General features: G+C 46.7%; 1 protein-coding gene across 1 annotated transcript in view; it reads left to right on the top strand.

The window, feature by feature from the left end:
• LOC8026273 (hepatocyte growth factor receptor) overlaps positions 1 to 7,547 on the top strand; it is a 97,627-nt gene extending 90,080 nt beyond the window's left edge. Inside the window, exons 18-20 of the mRNA XM_040212762.3 lie at positions 87 to 249; positions 3,580 to 3,716; positions 4,312 to 7,547. Of these exons, the coding sequence (XP_040068696.1) occupies positions 87 to 249; positions 3,580 to 3,716; positions 4,312 to 4,528 (517 nt within the window). The 3' untranslated portion in view covers positions 4,529 to 7,547. The remainder of the gene's footprint in view (positions 1 to 86; positions 250 to 3,579; positions 3,717 to 4,311) is intronic.
• The last annotated feature ends 11,259 nt before the right edge of the window (positions 7,548 to 18,806 follow it).

Here is an 18,806-nt window from a genome sequence, read left to right as displayed (position 1 = left end):
GTAGGACATACCCCACGGGGACCAACTGGGGGCATTATCGCATGTTTAAACTTTTAATGGTGTTTTTTTTTCTCTAATTATTATAGGTTAAGCGAAGACTTCATTGTGCGCGTCGCCGACTTTGGACTGTCACGAGACGTGTACGAAAAGGACTACTACAGCGGTGACAACAAGAAGACCAAGCTCCCTGTAAAGTGGATGGCCCCCGAGAGTCTGGAGAAGGGCATCTACAACCACAAGACGGACGTGGTGCGTGGACACGGGGAATAGAACCGCACGTTTTTATGCATAGCAATAACAAAAGAAAATGAAAATGCTAGAAATCAGCCACGTGAAAGCCTGTACCCATTCGTCTGGGCAGGTTTGCTAGAATCAGTGTCTTAGCTGTGACTGTGTAAAAGAAAGCCTGCCAAGCCTGTCACTCTTGAGCACTTGATACTCAGCTTCGTGTGCCACACTGCTCGTGTCCTAGCCTCGACATTGCTTTTTTTCACGCAGTCTTAAATGGGTACGGAAACGAAATGACGTGAGCGCGAGTTTTCCTCCACTCGCTTCAAAGTCAGCCAGCGAGAAACGCAATGCGTATCACGCTCGTGATGTCAATAGTTCTCGTACGGCCAAAGGTACTGTAGTTGCGAGCCTCGCTGCTTGGTGGCGTCAACGCGTGACAATTTCGCCTAGTAGTGATATCCGAGGACTGCAAGCCCTATGGCCTATTCGCGGCGAGAAGTTTGGGTATCGCCATTTGATGGAATTTTGTCACAACCCAGAGTGAGAATACTTCAACTTTCTCTGCTGGTGCAAGCACGTGCAGTGCCAAGCTTCTATGGACTATGGAAATTAAAACTCAACCGTGTGGGTAGCACGTGCACTGCTCATAGTGAGAAAAACAGAAGCGCCCCTGTCGAGCTTCTCACCGTGAAGCGCCCCTGGCGAGCTTGCCCGTAACATCATTTGCGTCCATGCCGGTATTTAATGTGCCACGAGCGTTCGCTTCACCTTGTTAGTTTCACACTGCTGTAGTAGTGACTGGAGGGAACCATTGAACAGAAATAACCGCCAGTAGCCAGCAATGGCGTATGGTTGGCCTGACAGAGGTCCCCGCATCCCCAGATGAAGCTCCTGCCTTACGTCTGCAAAGAACGGCGATCGCGATAGTGTGGAAGGCACGTTACAGAAGCATTCTGGAGCTGAGACTGCAGCCAATCACAGAACCACGAGAGCTCGAGGTCGCTGCTTTAAAACGTTGTTCCGCAGAACGACCGAGCGCTCGCGCTAGAAATCCATGTCTCAAAGCCAGGAGCGCGAGATAGCTCGCGCTTGTAGCTTTGGCTGCAGCGTCAGCTTATGAGCGTTCTCCGCAAATTCAATTTCAGGACTAAGTAACTCCACGCGAGAGCCATACTGCCGCGAACTGGCGCTACTTTTAGGAACTCATGACGTGACGGCATTCCAACGGAGCTTCACAGACAACTCCAGTCGTAAATGAAGTCTGCTCATTCGTTTTAAAATGTATTTTTCTTGACTTCTCTGCCTGCAGCCCAGAAACATTAGTGTCGGCTAGTGTTTCTGGGTGGTCGGCACAACATGGGCCACATCTATACAAAGAAATAAAAGTGAAAACATTTTCTTTCCATACCCCTTTAAAGGGGCCCTGCAATCATATTTAAGCGTCTTCCTTTTTTGCGGTTTCCACGTCTCTAAGGGTTGGGGCAAGCCAGCGGGCACGGAGAGAGTAACTAAATATCAGTGCGTCATATTTTAACCGGACGACGCGGAAACCTCCTACACCGACGAGGGCGACCCGCGGTACCGAAAGCGCGCAAAATGTGACGTCTTTGGTCCTGGGCTTGCCACTGGTCAAAGCCGCTAAGAGATTTTTTTTAGTCGAGATACAAAATATAAGTGTCGCGAACCGTTTCAATTATGTATGAAAGTAGTTTTTGTTCACTACTTTAGATCAGAAAAGAAACAAATGCAGTTTAGAAAGTACGGAAACGAGAAATGACCCGTCGACATCCCCGCCACCAAGCGGCGGAAAAAAACGGCGCATACTAGAAAAGGCTAGTGGGAGGAGGCTACGACAGACGAGGAGCGCAGAAAGGTCCCGGATGTACGCGGCGGCGCTGTGGTCGTATACCGGCTCAAGAATCCGACCGGTTCCGAGCGTTCCGAAGGCCTTCGGTGCGGGCACTGCTGGCGATTTGGCCATTTGGCGGTGCGTCAGCGCGAAGTGGCTCCCGTTCTGAACTGATCTTTACCCCGTGTTTGCAGTAGTTTGTGGCCAATGAAATGTTATGCCGAATTACTGTTTAGTCGCGCTGCAAATGAAATGCGAGCTGCCCTGGCCGCCCGCTTCATACAGCCTATCCAACACGTGCTTTAGTGGCGCCCTCTCGAGCCGTCGACACGGAGTGCGGCGGCCGTGTGCGCCGATGTGCTCACTACTCCTCCTCTAGTTCAAGGCCACGCAAGGCAGGACCTAAGACGTCATGGAGTAGGTTATTTTTTGCTTGTTTTTGTAATTCTAATTTGCCTATAACTTTTAAAATAAAGCGAAATTTGAGAAAAGAAAAGTTGGATTAGGTTACTACGTTCAGTACGCTCATGTTCAGTGCAAATTAAAAATCAGTCAAAAAGTCATTGCAGGGCCCCTTTAAGGCTGGACTCGATGGGGCGAATATGCCGCGAAAAATTGACGATGTTTGCCTGGTGGCTTTTGCTCTGTGCGTGGAATCAGCACAGTGGCTGCTACGTCGCGCGCAAAGCGAGCGTGCCGTCGGGCGAAGTTCGTCAGTTCTTCGTCGCATAATTCGCTTCATGAATTTCAGCCTTTAGGCAAGACTCTGTTTCTAGTAAGTCAGCCTGCATTACATGTTCTATTTCTTTATAACAATAAAAAGGTTCCCTTTAGAATAGAGCTTACATGTTGCTAAGTAATTTTGCTTCCTCAGGACTAAAAGGGTGAAGAAGTAAAGCTTGAAGGCTACAATAGCAAGGTCCCTTAGAAAATCATCACCTGGCCCTCTGAGGTTTTTTTTAATGAAAGGCTTATTTTAATGCCTTCTTTCAGCTTGTCTATCATGACGGCCACTTTTTCCACATCTGAGCTGGTGCCTCTATAAGCTTAAAAAAAAGGGGGGGGTCAACATTTTTTAGAGCGCAGCTCTTGGGCGCTCGTTTCTGGCGTGAGCGGCGTCGGCGTCAGCGTAACCGCGCGGTGCATGACGGGTAAATTTCCCCGCTAAATTTAGCGGAAAATTTTCCCCGCTAATTTTACTGAAAAATTTTCCCCACTACATATAGCAGAAAAATTTCCCCGCTAATTTAGCGGAAATATTTCCCCGCTAAGTTTAGCGAAAAATTTTCCCCGCTAAGTTTAGCGGAAAATTTTCCCCGCTAGATTCAGCAGAAAAAATTCCCCGCTAAATCTAACAGAAAAAAAAGTTTCCCCTAAATAGGCGGCGAGCAGGAGAGGAGGAGGGGCATAGCCCCCTCTCCGTACCTTCCGCGTTACAGGGAATTCGGTGTTACAGGGAGTTGTAAACGGATTTCATTTTTTTTTCTTTTTGTTTTCAGTGGGCGTACGGAGTATTGTTGTGGGAGTTGATGACCCGAGGCGTGACGCCCTACCCGGAAGTGGACAACTGGGACATCATCAATTTTCTCCAACAAGGACGCAGGATGCAGCAGCCCACCTTCTGTCCGACCATGCTGTGAGTATGGGCAGAGTCATGATTGCAAGCTTATGACTTTGTAGGGTCTACTTCTTAACTTTGAACCTGCTGTCATGGCAAAACTACTACAGTAAATAGCAGTTTTAACCCTGGATAGTGGAGCGAGATGGACTGCACAACAAACACATTGTTATCTGTTTTGTGCCCCCCCTTTCCAGGGTGGAAAAATCTCTATCAAAACAGCTCGGCTGCATCTTCACTAAAATTAGGTGCCACATGTGCCAACTCTCACCTTCGGAAAACTCGCTCAAATAAGTCAAAGACTCGGCTTCTATACTCGAGGTGGGGAGAGAGGGCCTTCTTGCTTCAATCGTCTTAGCTTAGCCCACGGTGTAAGATGAGATGCTGATTCTAGCATGCCGGCCAGAAGATCACTAGCGAAGAAACACCTAAGACAGATGACGAGATAGCACGGCCTTCGCCCGCTGTTTCTCTCTCGCGATAAATGTGTCTTCTTCAACACGCGAGTCACAAACAGTTCCAAACATCCGTGTTGCACCGCACTTGACCGCATTATCGAGGAGACAAACCACAATTAATAGGTCACGCACCATGCGCCGTCTTTCTACCGCAGATACCAGATCATGCTGCAGTGCTGGGACCATGACCCCAAGAAGCGTCCGTCATTCGCGCGACTCGTGACGGACGTGTCGAATGTCATCAGGACCATGGAGAAGGAGAGCCGCAACAAGAGGGTCAGCCTGAACGTCACCTACGTCAACTATCCGCTCCCAGACGACAGTGGGGCCGGGCCATCGGGGCAAGGCGACGCATCGTCAAAGTGTTCCTAGAGATCCGAATGCCCAAGCCCCATTCCTCCTAGGAGCCAGATTCCCAGTATCGCCTGCGACCAGGTCAAGAATCCTCTTTAAGACGAACTCCACCCCCCTACATCGCGTCGGCTGGCAAAGTGAAGTGAAGTGCTCCAGGAATTCTGACGTGACCGGCTTCAGCTTAACGGAAACAATCAAAATGAGTGGAGTACATGGTTTGGTATTGTGACTGCATCAATGAGAATTTGAAGAACAATCACGCGGATTTTGGTTGCATATCGTGGCCACAGTTTGGATACTTTCGGTCAGGGAGCTTACAGCCCGCATGACATCCGAAAGTTTCTGCTCAGTACAAACTAGCCAACAAATGAACAAAAGGCCACATCTCGATAGGGACACGAAAGGTCTTTGAAGGGTTCACATGTTTTCACAGAGCTGTGCATTTACAACGATCATAATGATGTCACCGGCGCCTTCACTACACAAGTGTCCTTCAAAGTGGTTAGTGGCCTACGCTCCGTTTCTCTCTCATACAAGAGTTTTTTTAACCTTCAGGTATCTTCTTCGTCGCAATCAGTTCGTGCGTTTTAAAGGGCTACGCGTGCATGCCTTTGACAGCATCGGTTCAAGTCGGGCTTTAGCCCACTCCCTTTACTTTTAACCCAACACCTGTTGTGCCTACCCTCGTGAATGGGAGCGAAATGGAAGCTAAGAGCGAAAGGATGTTGCCTCTAAAGGTGCTTAGCTGAGCGTATGTGCATGCATGACATAGACGCAGCGTGCACGGCAGCTGAAGCGGCATCGAAGCCGAAACTGCAAGTGCGAACATGACTCAACGACCGTCCTTGAACATGTGCACTGCAGGCACACTCAAGGCACGAAACACTCCTTAGTAGCTTCAGCTGCGTTCGACACCCAGCTGCTTCGCTCAGATTTATGCTGAGGCTGTTCAAAGGTCGGTAAAATGGGCATGCCCTTGACCGGCGCTCAGGCGCTTATAACCTTGCCCGTCACCGAGTGTGAAGCTCTACAATTCGTGATCCTGTGCCACTGTGCCATTCTTCTGAACTTCCTAACGTTCTCTTCATCTTTCTCCACAAGCAAGAGAGAAAAAGACGACAAAGCTTAAATGTGGTTATGAGTCAGGGTTTCCACCTCACTCTGTTGTCACTGCATTTTTTTCTTTTGTTTGTCATTCCAAGGACGAATACCGTGACATCGATGGGAACAAGTTTGCGCTGAGGTAATACTCTCCAAACAATAGTATGAGTCAGCGTCCATTGACACTGACATACCGATTATCATGGCGCATATCGCTAGTCAGACGTTCATTTTGCAGGTGAACGCGGGGCATATCCGCGTTTGTCAGCATCCTACTCAAAGAGGTTAGTGTGAATCGCCAGAAGGCATTGAGCAAACTAAACTTTCTGTACGGACATTCCAAGTTATAGCGCTCTTCAGGCTTTCAGCGTGTAAAAATCTGCAGCCTGAAAGTGCACGCACGTCGCTGCATTTTTCCATTCTTTCATGAAATGCACCTTGCAATTTGTTAATACGCTTCGACTGGTAAGAGTGGCTTCAACATGCTGGTATGCAACGCACCCTTGCCCCGAGCGACTGGGTCCAGAAACTAGGGTGCCTACATGTCTGTCTGCCTCAGGATGAAGACATCCTTTGTTGCACTGAGTGGGCCAGCGCGTGACGCCCACTCAGTGCGTGTGTTGTGCGGTAAACCAACGTCTAAGCATGAGCCAAGGCTATGCGCTCGACCTTAGTCACACTGGATTGCGTGTTCTTCAAAAGACATAATACGGATGAGATGTCACCCCTCATGCAAAAGTGCGTGTGTCAAGGAACTCTACCAGAAACATCTCAGTAGCGCTACAATGATCCTCACGTCAAAGCCCCTCTATCCTGGGAAAAGTGGCGCCATTCGTTGTTGTAGAAATGCTCGAGGCACGTGCTGCGCGCCACTTCTGGGAAATTCATGGTGTCGTAAATCTAGGGGTGCTATGCTGCGCTTTTTGCACTCCCAGGAGACTTGGAAGAGGGAAGTGACGTCAACGACTAGAGCAAATCAGATTGGATGTTGACAGAAGAAAACAAAATCAACATCCAATCTGCATTTGCTGCGTTGTTGACGTCACTTCCCTCTCCCTAGTCTCCTGGGAGTGCAAAAAGCGCAACATAGCCCCCCTGCTCACTGCGTATCACTGCTGTGCTGTGCCGCCATGATCTTCCCAAGGGCTGCGCTTTGCACGTGCCTTGTGCATCAACGAACCTTGCGCAAGTTTCGAAACATGGAGGGGCTTTACCTCATGTGCACGCTTTTCATATGCTTTCTCAGTGCTAAGCTCGGCCTTGCGTTTAACACGTGCATCTGTGAACAATAGAAGATGTGAAAGCTATGTGTTTTCTTTTTTCATTTTTCGCCAACAATAAACTAGACGACGACTGTTAAACTTCACAGCCTATACGTCGTTGCACCTTAACATGGACTAACCGGCCACAAGCATGAGGGGTATCTTCTACTGGTGCACTTTCAGGTGCGATCAACGGCAGAGACCTAATTTAAGACAAACCCCCGAGACTCGGTAAAAGACGAAGGACAACACAACAGACAGAGTCTCAATCAGTCTCGGCAGTTTGACTTAAAATATGTTAAACCTTCACCAGCTCGTTTGTGCCCTAACTTTTTATTCGGAGATAGCTCACGTTTGTAGCTTGTGCATTTAGTCCCTGGTAAAACAAAATATACTTTTTTTTTTCTTTTTTTTTTTGAGAAGCAGTGTGCCTAGTGCCATAACATCCTGTTGGTACAGGATTGATTTTTTCTCTCTTGTTGATGATGCAAAATCTGGGACACGTGGGGACCTAAATGCCGTCTTGTACTACGCTCGTTGTTACCGCCATGTCTCGATTTAGTTGCTCATGTATACATACAATAGGAGCTCGTGTATTACTCGTGATGTGGTCGTCCAGGGGCCTTCAGTATTAAAGATTGTAAATAAATGTCCACGCAACTTTCTATTTTCAATCGTCTTCCTTTTTTTCTTTTCCTTCGTTGGCTGCAATTGGTCGCCTCTCTTGTGTTCCGACAAAAGGGAAGGAAAAAAAAACGGCAAAGTACAACGCGCTTACGTACAATAAGCGGGTCTGTGTGTTTAACTTCGTTGCCTCTGTAGGCCTACGGACTTAGTCACCGGACCCTGAAAGGAGAGCGCCATTGCCTTCCCTTCGTGCTAGCCATATATGTCGTGAGCGGGCTATATATGGCAGTATTTGAACTTTTATACAGCGACATATGGCCGTATTTGCAAGCGTATATGGCGATATATGGCAGTATTTTCTTCCATATATGGCGGTATATGGCCACATTTGACTCCTTATATTATCATATATGGCAGGGGTGGCCAAACCGCGGCTCTTGCTGTTCCAAGTGCGGCTCGCGGATCCCTCCTAAGGGGACCCCCCCCCCCCCCCTCCCGCGTTTCCCCAGGAAAAAAAGAAGGGATTTCAGGCAGGATGAAGTACGGCTCGCGGTTTGGCAGCCTTGTACCTCCATACGTACTGTCGTACAGCCTTGTGCACTCATACGTACAGTCAGACTCTGAACAAAATTTAAACTTGCCGCCCCCCCCCCCCCCCCCCCCCCCCGTGGCTCTTGGAAGTTTCGTGGTTTCGTTTGCGGCTCTTAGGCCCGGTCGGCTGGCCACCCCTGATAAATGGCCTTATATAAAATATATAAGGGCCGCATATGACATTTTCGCACGGGATGGCTGTACCATTCCACTCTTGCCCGCGGACGGTGTAGATTCTCACGTTTAATTTGTCGCATAGTATCGGTAAGAAAATTTTAGCAGAAAATGGTTCGGCACTGTTCGGTACTTCATTGAAGATCGAATCGTGTTACCAGCGTACGGCCTACATTTAAATGACCATAGACCAAAATGGCGACCATAAGGGGACCTTGGCCTTGACACTACCTTCCCAGAAGCAAGTGGGTTTTCTATGGAGGAGGTTATGCAGCGGCGGGGCAGAGCAAGACCAGGGCCACTAATCTGGACACTTGGCGAAAAGTGTCGGCGGTGAGGGATTCGGCAGCCGTAATCGGATCGCGCCAAGCCCAAGCGCGGCGCCGACCAACCACGGCCGCTGGGTTCCTCACCAACTCTTTTGCCAAGTGCGCAGATTAGAAAAAGACCCTGTATCCTGGGAAAAATGGCGCCATTCATTGTGGTGGAATCGAGACACGTGCCGCGCGTCACTTCTGGGAAGAACATGGCGTCTGCAATCAAGCCCAATGCTGCGCTGTGCCACCATGGTCTTCTTAAGGGCTGCACGTTGTACGTGCCTCGCGCATTGACGCACCTTGCACTGCTTTTAAAACGTGAAGGGGCTTTAAGGGAGCGGTGCAACGATATTCAGTTGGAATGTTTTTCACTTGTCGCATAGTATCGGTAAGGAAACAATTTGAGCGGAAAATGGTTCGGCACTGTTCGGTGCTTCATTGAAGATCGAATCGTGTTACCAGCGTACGGCCTACATTTAAACGATCGCTTGTGTGGATGCGTCGTCTGCTCTAGGCAGACGTTAGGAAGCATGGATCACCACGACGGATGCCTGTCTCCAAGTGCTCCGGGTGAACTGCACTATTTATGTTTAATATGTGTTTCTTTTAAAAGAGATATGTATTGGTTCACCAGCGTAGGAATTCAATAGGACAATGAATTCCAACACGGATAACATAATACTGGTACTGCGGGCTGTGAAATCGCATGCTCTATGTATTTTGTTTTGAAACTTTTAGCTTTTGCAGTAATATAAATATTTAGCACGAAGAGAAGTTAGTGCTGTATTGAAAATTACCGTGCTATTCAGTTCCACTGAAGTCAGTGCTGCCCTTTACTGTGCCAGGATGTGGGTAAATGTTTCGGAAATCGGAACAACGTTGTGACGAGGAGAGAGTGCCTTTTCCCGTTACGATACGGAAACTGTTCGTTGACAGGACAAGTGAAACAAATTATTCTAATATATCTGCCTCGAGCGGAACAAACAAGAGAAACCGAGCAACGCAGTAGCGTGCATTTTATTAGATGCTTTTCTTGGTAGTGTAGTTCACCCGCTTCAACTTTCTCGTTGAGGGCCGCGGATGTTAAGCGGCTAATAGTATAAATTTATGGCTAAATAATCTTATATTCAAACATAGCAGACTCTGCAACATGAAAAAAAAAAAAGACCGGCTCCATGATACAGACGGCATCGGGTGCAGCGACATATTTTTACTGATGAGGGCTAGAGACACTCACGAGACTTTCCGATCAACCTCCGCCCTCACAAAAAAGAAAGGAAGAAGAAGTGTTCAGAGCAAGAAGCTTGATTTTTCGCTCCTTCTAGAACCGAACGCTTTAGGCCAGTTAATTGAATTTTCATCTCGAAAGGAAACCATCTACCATCAGCAGTTCTGCTCAGCGACAGCCCGCCGATCACAATTGATGGAAGGCCAACCTCCACTATGAGTAGCAGAAAGATTTTGACGCCCAATCCACAGAAAGCGTTTGACGCCCAATGACAGGGGCCTAAATTTGCGCTGCCTTGACCATAGCATTTTTGATGGTACGTAGATATCAATTAAAAGCTGTAATTTATATAAGAACGTATTCCAACGCGCGGCTATATTTAAAGATGAACTGAGTTCCTCAAGCTCCAAAAGAAAGGAACAGAGCTCTTCCGTCAGGCTAGAGTAAGCACCCTGGTCACAGAAGCAAACCCTTCTGGGAACACATTTATAAGTTTTAGCTTGAGGGTATTTCAATTTACCAATAACAACGTCGTAGACACTGATTCCTGGGAGAGCCGTTACAGAAGACATAAAAGCTTTTTGATTCGCAAAAAGGAGATCTGGCATACTGGCCCGTTGAATACCAGTTCTTGTTGGCGATAATAAGTTTTGGTAAAGATTCAAACTTAAAATAAAATTGATGTACAAAGAAGGCAACCTCTCCGTAAATGTCGCACCCCTGGACTCAGCAAACAAGCTTGTCGCTGTCACCCCTCACGGAGACATCCAGGTAACTGCTCATATTCCGGAGGCCTATCCCAGGAACTACGAAAAAGTGAACATGTGCTACTTGAATTTGTATCGCACAATTAAGCAAAAACCACGTAAAACAGCATCGTAGCCACGTGCACATTGAAACCGAAACCAACCAAATTCAAGCAACCTAATGGCGCCGAATGCGTGAGCACCCTCTATTCACCGGTGAGGCAACTACTAAAATGAGAAGGCATATAACTTGAGGGGCCAGGCGTGCTGCACGTGCCTTACAAGCTGTGTTTAGCACAAACAGATATATGACTCCGGTCTGGCTACATAAAAAGCTGGTTTTGTTTTCTCCGCCCTTTGTGCCCTGCCATTACACACCGGATAATGGAACATCCGTTGCACCGCTAACGGACGGACTAAGGAATATCAGTTGCCATCATTACAAAATTAAGAAAATATACTGAATAAAAGCTTAAAAAGCGCGAACAAACAAGGACAATAAAGAAACCATTTTTGCGCGTACTAATATGTTTAAGTTTTGCTTTTTCCCTCGCGCTATTAGCGACTGGAAGGGTTTACCTCTCGAAGTATTTATCGACGCCAACTTTGTAGAAGGTCTCGAGCGTCTTGATAACTAGCATGTTTTGCTTTGTACATTGCTGCACCTTCATCTTTTTCGCATGGACATTAGGATTGTGTAAACCTTCATACTACTTCTGGATAGGTCATTTTGTATTAGTGCATGATGGAATTACATACTGCTTGATGCTTGCTTCCCCCCCCCCCCCCCCTCCCCTTTTTTAAATAATATATCCTGTATATTTGCTAGTTAGTTGCAATCCTCTTAATGTCGTGTTATTTGTTTTCGTTGTATGTGTGAATGCATATGTTGTATCCCACACCTACTTGGGCCTTCAATGGCCTGTAGTATCCTCTAAATAAATAAAATAAAATAAATAACACGGACGACAGGCGCTTTACTCTCAACTGGTTTTTATTAACACCATTGTCACCTATATATACACATTGTCCAAACCACATCGGATTCAATCGCCACAATCAGAGCCAACCTTCTAGAAACACCATCTCACTTTGAAGCACTTTGAAACACAGACGGAGCGCTGACACAATTGTTTTCTTTCTTTCTTTATGTAGAATTCCTCTTTAATCTCTCTTTGCGTGTTTTCCTTTGCCTTTCTTAAAAACTTTATGCCAGTCAGGTCAGGTCAAGTTACACCCGCATCGCCTACAATGGTCGGCGAGATGGCCCCCCGCGTTGTTGCACACACATAAACCTGACCTGTCTGGCACCAAGTTTTTAAGAAAGGCAAAGGAAAAAACGCAAAGAGAGGTTATAGAGGCATTCTAGCGCTCCGTCTGTGCATTTGCTTCAGTGTGAGATGGGTCCATATCACAAGAGCGAATGACATTTTAGCGAACGGCGACATTTGAGCGAATGGTCGTTTTAGCGAATAACGGGGGCGCGCGTTAACCCATCCGTCGCGCTGCGCTTTACGCCGCTTCGCGGCGACAGTCTTCGGCAACTCATTACAAAAATGTGAACCCATTTGGCCCACCCGAAAACGCCGCTTCGCGGCGTCCGACTATTCGCTAAAGTGTCGTTCGATGAAACGTGGGCGTTCGCTAAAACGTCATTCGATCAAGTGAGTGCCTCCCGTGTGAGATGGTGTTTCTGGAAGGTTGGCTCTGATTCACAGGAACACCGTCACTGACTCTTCAGAAAAATTGGTCGCGGGACCCACTGCGACACGAAATATTAATAATGGCCTACAAGCTTTGCCAGCAAAGCGGACCATTCCGACCACTGAGGGACCGGTACCAACCGAGGATCAAGATGCCCCAGGCGCTCAACCGAACATCCACCCCGTTTGAAACGCCGTTATGACAACGGCTACGTCTAGACCTACCTCAACGTCAAAGGCGGCCTCCTCAAAGATACGGCGACGACGACTGAGGGAGTAGGAGTGTGATGTCTAGCGCTGTTCCACTCGCGCAGAAACAGAAGAGGATCGTTTCGCGTGCGGAGGGGCGCGTGATCTTTGAACGCGCGAACTCATAGAACTGCGAGCAACGAGCTTGAGTAAACTCAAGCTCGTTGACAGCGAGCGGCTGATGGTGCAAGATAGACTCTGACATCCTGTAAAGTACACCAACGACTATTCGGGCTGTAGTGTCTTCTCACTACGCGGATACGACAGTAACGCGACTCGTTCTAATTATTTTAAGTTCTGTCATCTCTCTTTAGAGGAGAATGGTTAGCTGTCGCTTTGAGGTCTTTTTGGTTTAGGTGGCATGTTACACGGCAACGAAGGCAGCGAGATAATCTGCTGGGCGCCTTCCGCCGCGACTTTGATGGTCGCTCCCGCCGCCTAAATTAGTCGCCCCCCCCCCCCCCCCCCCCCCCAACCCACACATACACACCGAGCCAATATCTGAAATTTGCTACCCCTTAAAACCCATGTATGGTCGCTGTTTCCTGGACATCCCTCAAGGGCCGCCGTGACTCCACTGTTGGCCTGAGCCAAGACCGAGCAGAGCCGGACGGCAAGTCGGGGTTGCCTCGTCGCCGGCAGCTGCGAGCGCTGTTCGCACTGATCTCTATTTTAGTAGGCTGGACCGCGGATCGGGAGTCCGTCGGTGTCGCCACCGGCGGCCATTGCTTGACACCAGAGCCCTTGACACGAGGCAATACACGCAAGTCTATGGGAGAAACGCACAAAAGTAAGCATATTGAAGCATGCACGCTGTGCTGGGAGGCGAGTATTTTATGGTGCGCTGCGATCCTTATGTCGGGTATTTGGAGATCGAATCGGTATTTGTCAGACGTCCGGTCGCTGAAGAAAAATATCAAACGCACCGGAGCACCTGCGGCTGAGCTGGCAAGTTTGCTCTCGTAGTGGAGTAAACAAAGGAACTTGACTTAAATAAGACCGTCCTTAGGAAAGCCCAGAAGTTGATGAATGACAAAGAAGTTCCATTTCGACAGCTTCTTTTCGGTAATGAGCGAATTCCGCGTAGCAAAACCTTCGATCTTGTCGTCTGCTAAATCCAACTGAACGAAACCGCCACCGACTCCGCGGTAACTCTAGGTAACTCGCCTCATTGAGCTGCACTACGGCGGAGTCAATCTCGACCACAAAATATTTATTTATAAGAATTGCGAGGGCTGTCTGTTTTAATGTTTGTACGCAAGCTATTTGACGGGCTTGTCGAAAAGCACCCAAAAAGTTTCAGTGCCGACACCAGCTTAGAAATGGGGGAAAACGGCACTTTTTCTCGTTCTTCCCATAGAGTCCCATGCATTGGCTGGTGTCAATCAATGGCCGCCGGTGGCGACACTGGGCCCCAGCTGCCGAGGCCGCGGTCCGCGATCCAGCCTACTGCAATAGAGATCAGTGGCTGTTCGCATACACAAGGGGAACGGACGTGGTCACTGAGCATGCGCGGTAGCTTCGCTATTCCAAAAGTGGACAACTTCGAGTGCACGTCTGCTACTTGTGCACGCATCGCAGCGAAAAGCACGCTAGGGGGCGCATATCGGCGTTCACCACTTGGGCAACTTGGGCAGGTGCCCCTCGCGTGCTCACGTCTTCATTGGATGGTCCACAAATTCCCGGAGAAAATTACTCCACTTTATAAGAACGCGGCCTCTTTCTCGTGTTTCAGAATGGAACACCGGGAGACGTATGCTTTATACAAGCAGTTGCTAAAAAAATTAAAACTATATAATTAGTGTTCCGCGTCCGAAAATCTCTAAAACATTCGGCGGTAAAAGCTTTCTCAATTATGATTTACCAGTAAAACTATCACGATCAAAATGTGGAAAAAAAATAGAAGCACGCTTGTCGGAGTGGGTCTTTCGATATTTTTAAATATATGTATTTTTCCCATTTGTGTAAAGGACAAGACCGGTTTTCAACATTAAAAAAAAAAAAAAGAAGAACTTTCGTTTCACAAAAGATATTAACAGGGTGAAAATTTGTTTTTTACTCCGTGATTTTTCTACCCACTTCTGTGCTCTGGTATGAATACGGAAGGTTTACAAAACTTACAGTAATTTTTTGTGCGCTTGTATACCATGCCGACTACTTTTTAGTTCAAATAAAAATATTTTTGTATTTTGTTTCTACTGAGGTAAAAAATGCCAAACATCGTCTCTTTGACAATTCGCTGGCATGCTCAGAGCTTTGTATTTCATGAGGTAATATATTTGTCGCTTACCAAACACTATGCCGGTGTAGTCCTAGGGCTATCGACGGGTATAAGTTTAGTTTAGTTAATTTTCACAGAATATTTTTATGAAGTCTGAAATATCGTCAAAAATGATATTTACCGATAATTTGAACACGCTTTATCGAGAATTTTTTTTTTATTTCGTTCAACTCTTTTATTATTGCCACCGATCCTATTAATTTTCAATTAACTCAATGCAATTTTCCGTCCTTTTTTTTTTTTTTTTTTTTTTTTGTATCTCTTCTAGAAATGACCGCAATCGCACCCACGCTCTCGAAACGGCCAAACTCAGTATCCGCAGGTCGACTTCGCTGTAAAGATTATAATGCTTATTTTTTCTGTAAAAATGCAGCGGGTACATTTATTTTGATCGAGAACACTCGTGCTTGGCTACATACTATATTTTCTTTAAAACTTGGGTTTGGGCCTAGTTGGTTCATTACTGAATAAAAGGTTAAAAAGCGCGAACAAACGAGGACAGAAAAGAAACACGGACGACAGGCGCTTCACTCTCAACTGGTTTTTATTAACACCATTGTCACCTATATATACACATTGCCCAAACCACATCGGATTCAATCGCCACAATCAGAGCCAACCTTCCAGAAACACCATCTCACACTGAAGCAAATACACAGACGGAGCGCTAGAATGCCTCTATAACTTCTCTTTGCGTTTTTTCCTTTGCCTTTCTTAAAAACTTGGTGCCAGACAGGTCAGGTTTATGTGTGTGCAACAACGCGGGGGGCCATCTCGCCGACCATTGTAGGCGATGTGAGTGTAACTTGACCTGACCTGACTGGCATAAAGTTTTTAAGAAAGGCAAAGGAAAAAACGCAAAGAGAGATTAAAGAGGCATTCTACATAAAAAAAGAAAGAAAACAATTGTGTCAGCGCTCCGTCTGAGTTTCAAAGTGCTTCAAAGTGAGATGGTGTTTCTAGAAGGTTGGCTCTGATTGTGGCGATTGAATCCGATGTGGTTTGGGCAATGTGTATATATAGGTGACAATGGTGTTAATAAAAACCAGTTGAGAGTAAAGCGCCTGTTGTCCGTGTTATTTATTTTATTTTATTTATTTAGAGGATACTACAGGCCATTGAAGGCCCAAGTAGGTGTGGGATACAACATATGCATTCACACATACAACGAAAACAAATAACACGACATTAAGAGGATTACAACTAACTAGCAAATATACAGGATATATTATTTAAAAAAGGGGAGGGGGGGGGAAGCAAGCATCAAGCAGTATGTAATTCCATCATGCACTAATACAAAATGACCTATCCAGAAGTAGTATGAAGGTTTATACAATCCTAATGTCCATGCGAAAAAGATGAAGGTGCAGCAATGTACAAAGCAAAACATGCTAGTTATCAAGACGCTCGAGACCTTCTACAAAGGTGGCGTCGATAAATACTTCGAGAGGTAAACCGTTTCAGTCGCTAATAGCGCGAGGGAAAAAGCAAAACTTAAACATATTAGTACGCGCAAAAATGATTTCTTTATTGTCCTTGTTTGTTCGCGCTTTTTAACCTTTTATTCAGTATATTTTCTTAATTTTGTAATGATGGCAACTGATATTCCTTAGTCCGTCCGTTAGCGGTGCAACGGATGTTCCATTGTCCAGTGTGTAATGGCAGGGCACAAAGGCGGAGAAAACAAAACCAGGTTTTTATGTAGCCAGACCGGAGTCATATATCTGTTTGTGCTAAACACAGCTTGTAAGGCACGTGCAGCACGCCTGGCCCCTCACGTTATATACCTTCTCATTTTAGTTGTTGCCTCACCGGCGAATAGAGGGTGCTCACGCATTCAGCGCCATTAGGTTGCTTGAATTTGGTTGGTTTCGGTTTCAATGTGCGCGTGGCTACGATGCTGTTTTACGTGGTTTTTGCTTAATTGTGCGATACAAATTCAAGTAGCACATGTTCACTTTTTCGTAGTTCCTGGGATAGGCCTCCGGAATATGAGCAGTTACCTGGATGTCTCCGTGAGGGGTGACAGCGACAAGCTTGTTTGCTGAGTCCAGCGGTGCGACATTTACGGAGAGGTTGCCTTCTTTGTTCATCAATTTTATTTCAAGTTTGAATCTTTACCAAAACTTATTATCGCCAACAAGAACTGCTATTCAGCGGGCCAGTATGCCAGATCTCCTTTTTACGAATCAAAAAGCTCTTATGTCTTCTGTAACGGCTCTCCCAGGAATCAGTGTCTACGACGTTGTTATTGGTAAATTGAAATGCCCTCAAGCTAAAACTTCTAAATGTGTTCCCAGAAGGGCTTACTTCTGTGACCAGGGTGCTTACTCTAGCCTGACGGAAGAGCTCTGTTCCTTTCTTTTGGAGCTTGAGGAACTCAGTTCATCTTTAAATATAACGCCGCGTTGGAATACGTTCTTATATAAATTAAAGCTTTTAATTGATATCTACGTACCATCAAAAATGCTATGGTCAAGGCAGCGCAAATTTAGGCCCCGGTCATTGGGCGTCAAACGCTTTCTGTGGATTGGGCGTCAAAATCTTTCTGCTACTCACAGAGGAGGTTGGCCTTCCATTTGTGGTCGGCGGGCTGTCGCTGAGCAGAACTGCTGATGGTAGATGGTGTCCTTTCGAGATGAAAATTCAATTAACTGGCCTAAAGCGTTCGGTTCTAGAAGGAGCGAAAAATCAAGCTTCTTGCTCTGAACACTTCTTCTTCCTTTCTTTTTTGTGAGGGCGGAGGTTGATCGGAAAGTCTCGTGAGTGTCGCTAGTCCTCATCAGTAAAAATATGTCGCTGCACCCGATGCCGTCTGTATCATGGAGCCGGTCTTTTTTTTTTTCATGTTGCAGAGTCTGCTATGTTTGAATATAAGATTATTTAGCCATAAATTTATACTATTAGCCGCTTAACATCCGCGGCCCTCAACGAGAAAGTTGAAGCGGGTGAACTACACTACCAAGAAAAGCATCTAATAAAACGCACGCTACTGCGTTGCTCGGTTTCTCTTGTTTGTTCCGCTCGAGGCAGATATATTAGAATAATTTGTTTCACTTGTCCTGTCAACGAACAGTTTCCGTATCGTAACGAGAAAAGGCACTCTCTCCTCATCGCAACGTTGTTCCGATTCCCGAAACATTTACCCACATCCTGGCACAGTAAAGGGCAGCACTGACTTCAGTGGAACTCAATAGCACGGTAATTTTCAATACAGCACTAACTTCTCTTCGTGCTAAATATTTATATTACTGCAAAAGCTAAAAGTTTCAAAACTAAATACATAGAGCGTGCGATTTCACAGCCCGCAGTACCAGTATTATGTTATCCGTGTTGGAATTCATTGTCCTGTTGAATTCCCACGCTGGTGAACCAATACATATCTCTTTTAAAAGAAACACATATTAAACATAAATAGTGCAGTTCACCTGGAGCAGACGACGCATCCACACAAGCGATCGTTTAAATGTAGGCCGTACGCTGGTAACACGATTCGATCTTCAATGAAGCACCGAACAGTGCCGAACCATTTTCCGCTCAAATTGTTTCCTTACCGATACTATGCGACAAGTGAAAAACATTCCAACTGAATATCGTTGCACCGCTCCCTTAAAGCCCCTTCATGTTTTAAAAGCAGATCAAGGTGCGTCAATGCGCGAGGCACGTACAACGTGCATCCCTTAAGAAGACCATGGTGGCACAGCGCAGCATTGAGCTTGATTGCAGACGCCGTGTTCTTCCCAGAAGTGACGCACGGCACGTGTCTCGAGCATTTCCACCACAATGATTGGCGCCACTTTTCCCAGGATACAGGGGCTTTATCTAATCTGCGCACTTGGCAAAAGAGTTGGTGAGGAACCCAGCGGCCGTGGTTGGTCGGCGCCGCGCTTGAGGTTGGCGCGATCCGATTACGGCTGCCGAATCCCTCACCGCGGACACTTTTCGCCAAGTGTCCAGATTAGTGGCCCTGGTCTTGCTCTGCCCCGCCGCTGCATAAGCTCCTTCATAGAAAACCCA

Source organism: Ixodes scapularis, unplaced genomic scaffold (assembly GCF_016920785.2).
Source record: "Ixodes scapularis isolate PalLabHiFi unplaced genomic scaffold, ASM1692078v2 PGA_scaffold2__306_contigs__length_199485367, whole genome shotgun sequence".
Lineage (NCBI taxonomy): Eukaryota > Metazoa > Arthropoda > Arachnida > Ixodida > Ixodidae > Ixodes > Ixodes scapularis.
Note: the sequence above shows the minus strand (reverse complement) of the source record. Positions and strands in the feature narration are given on the sequence as shown.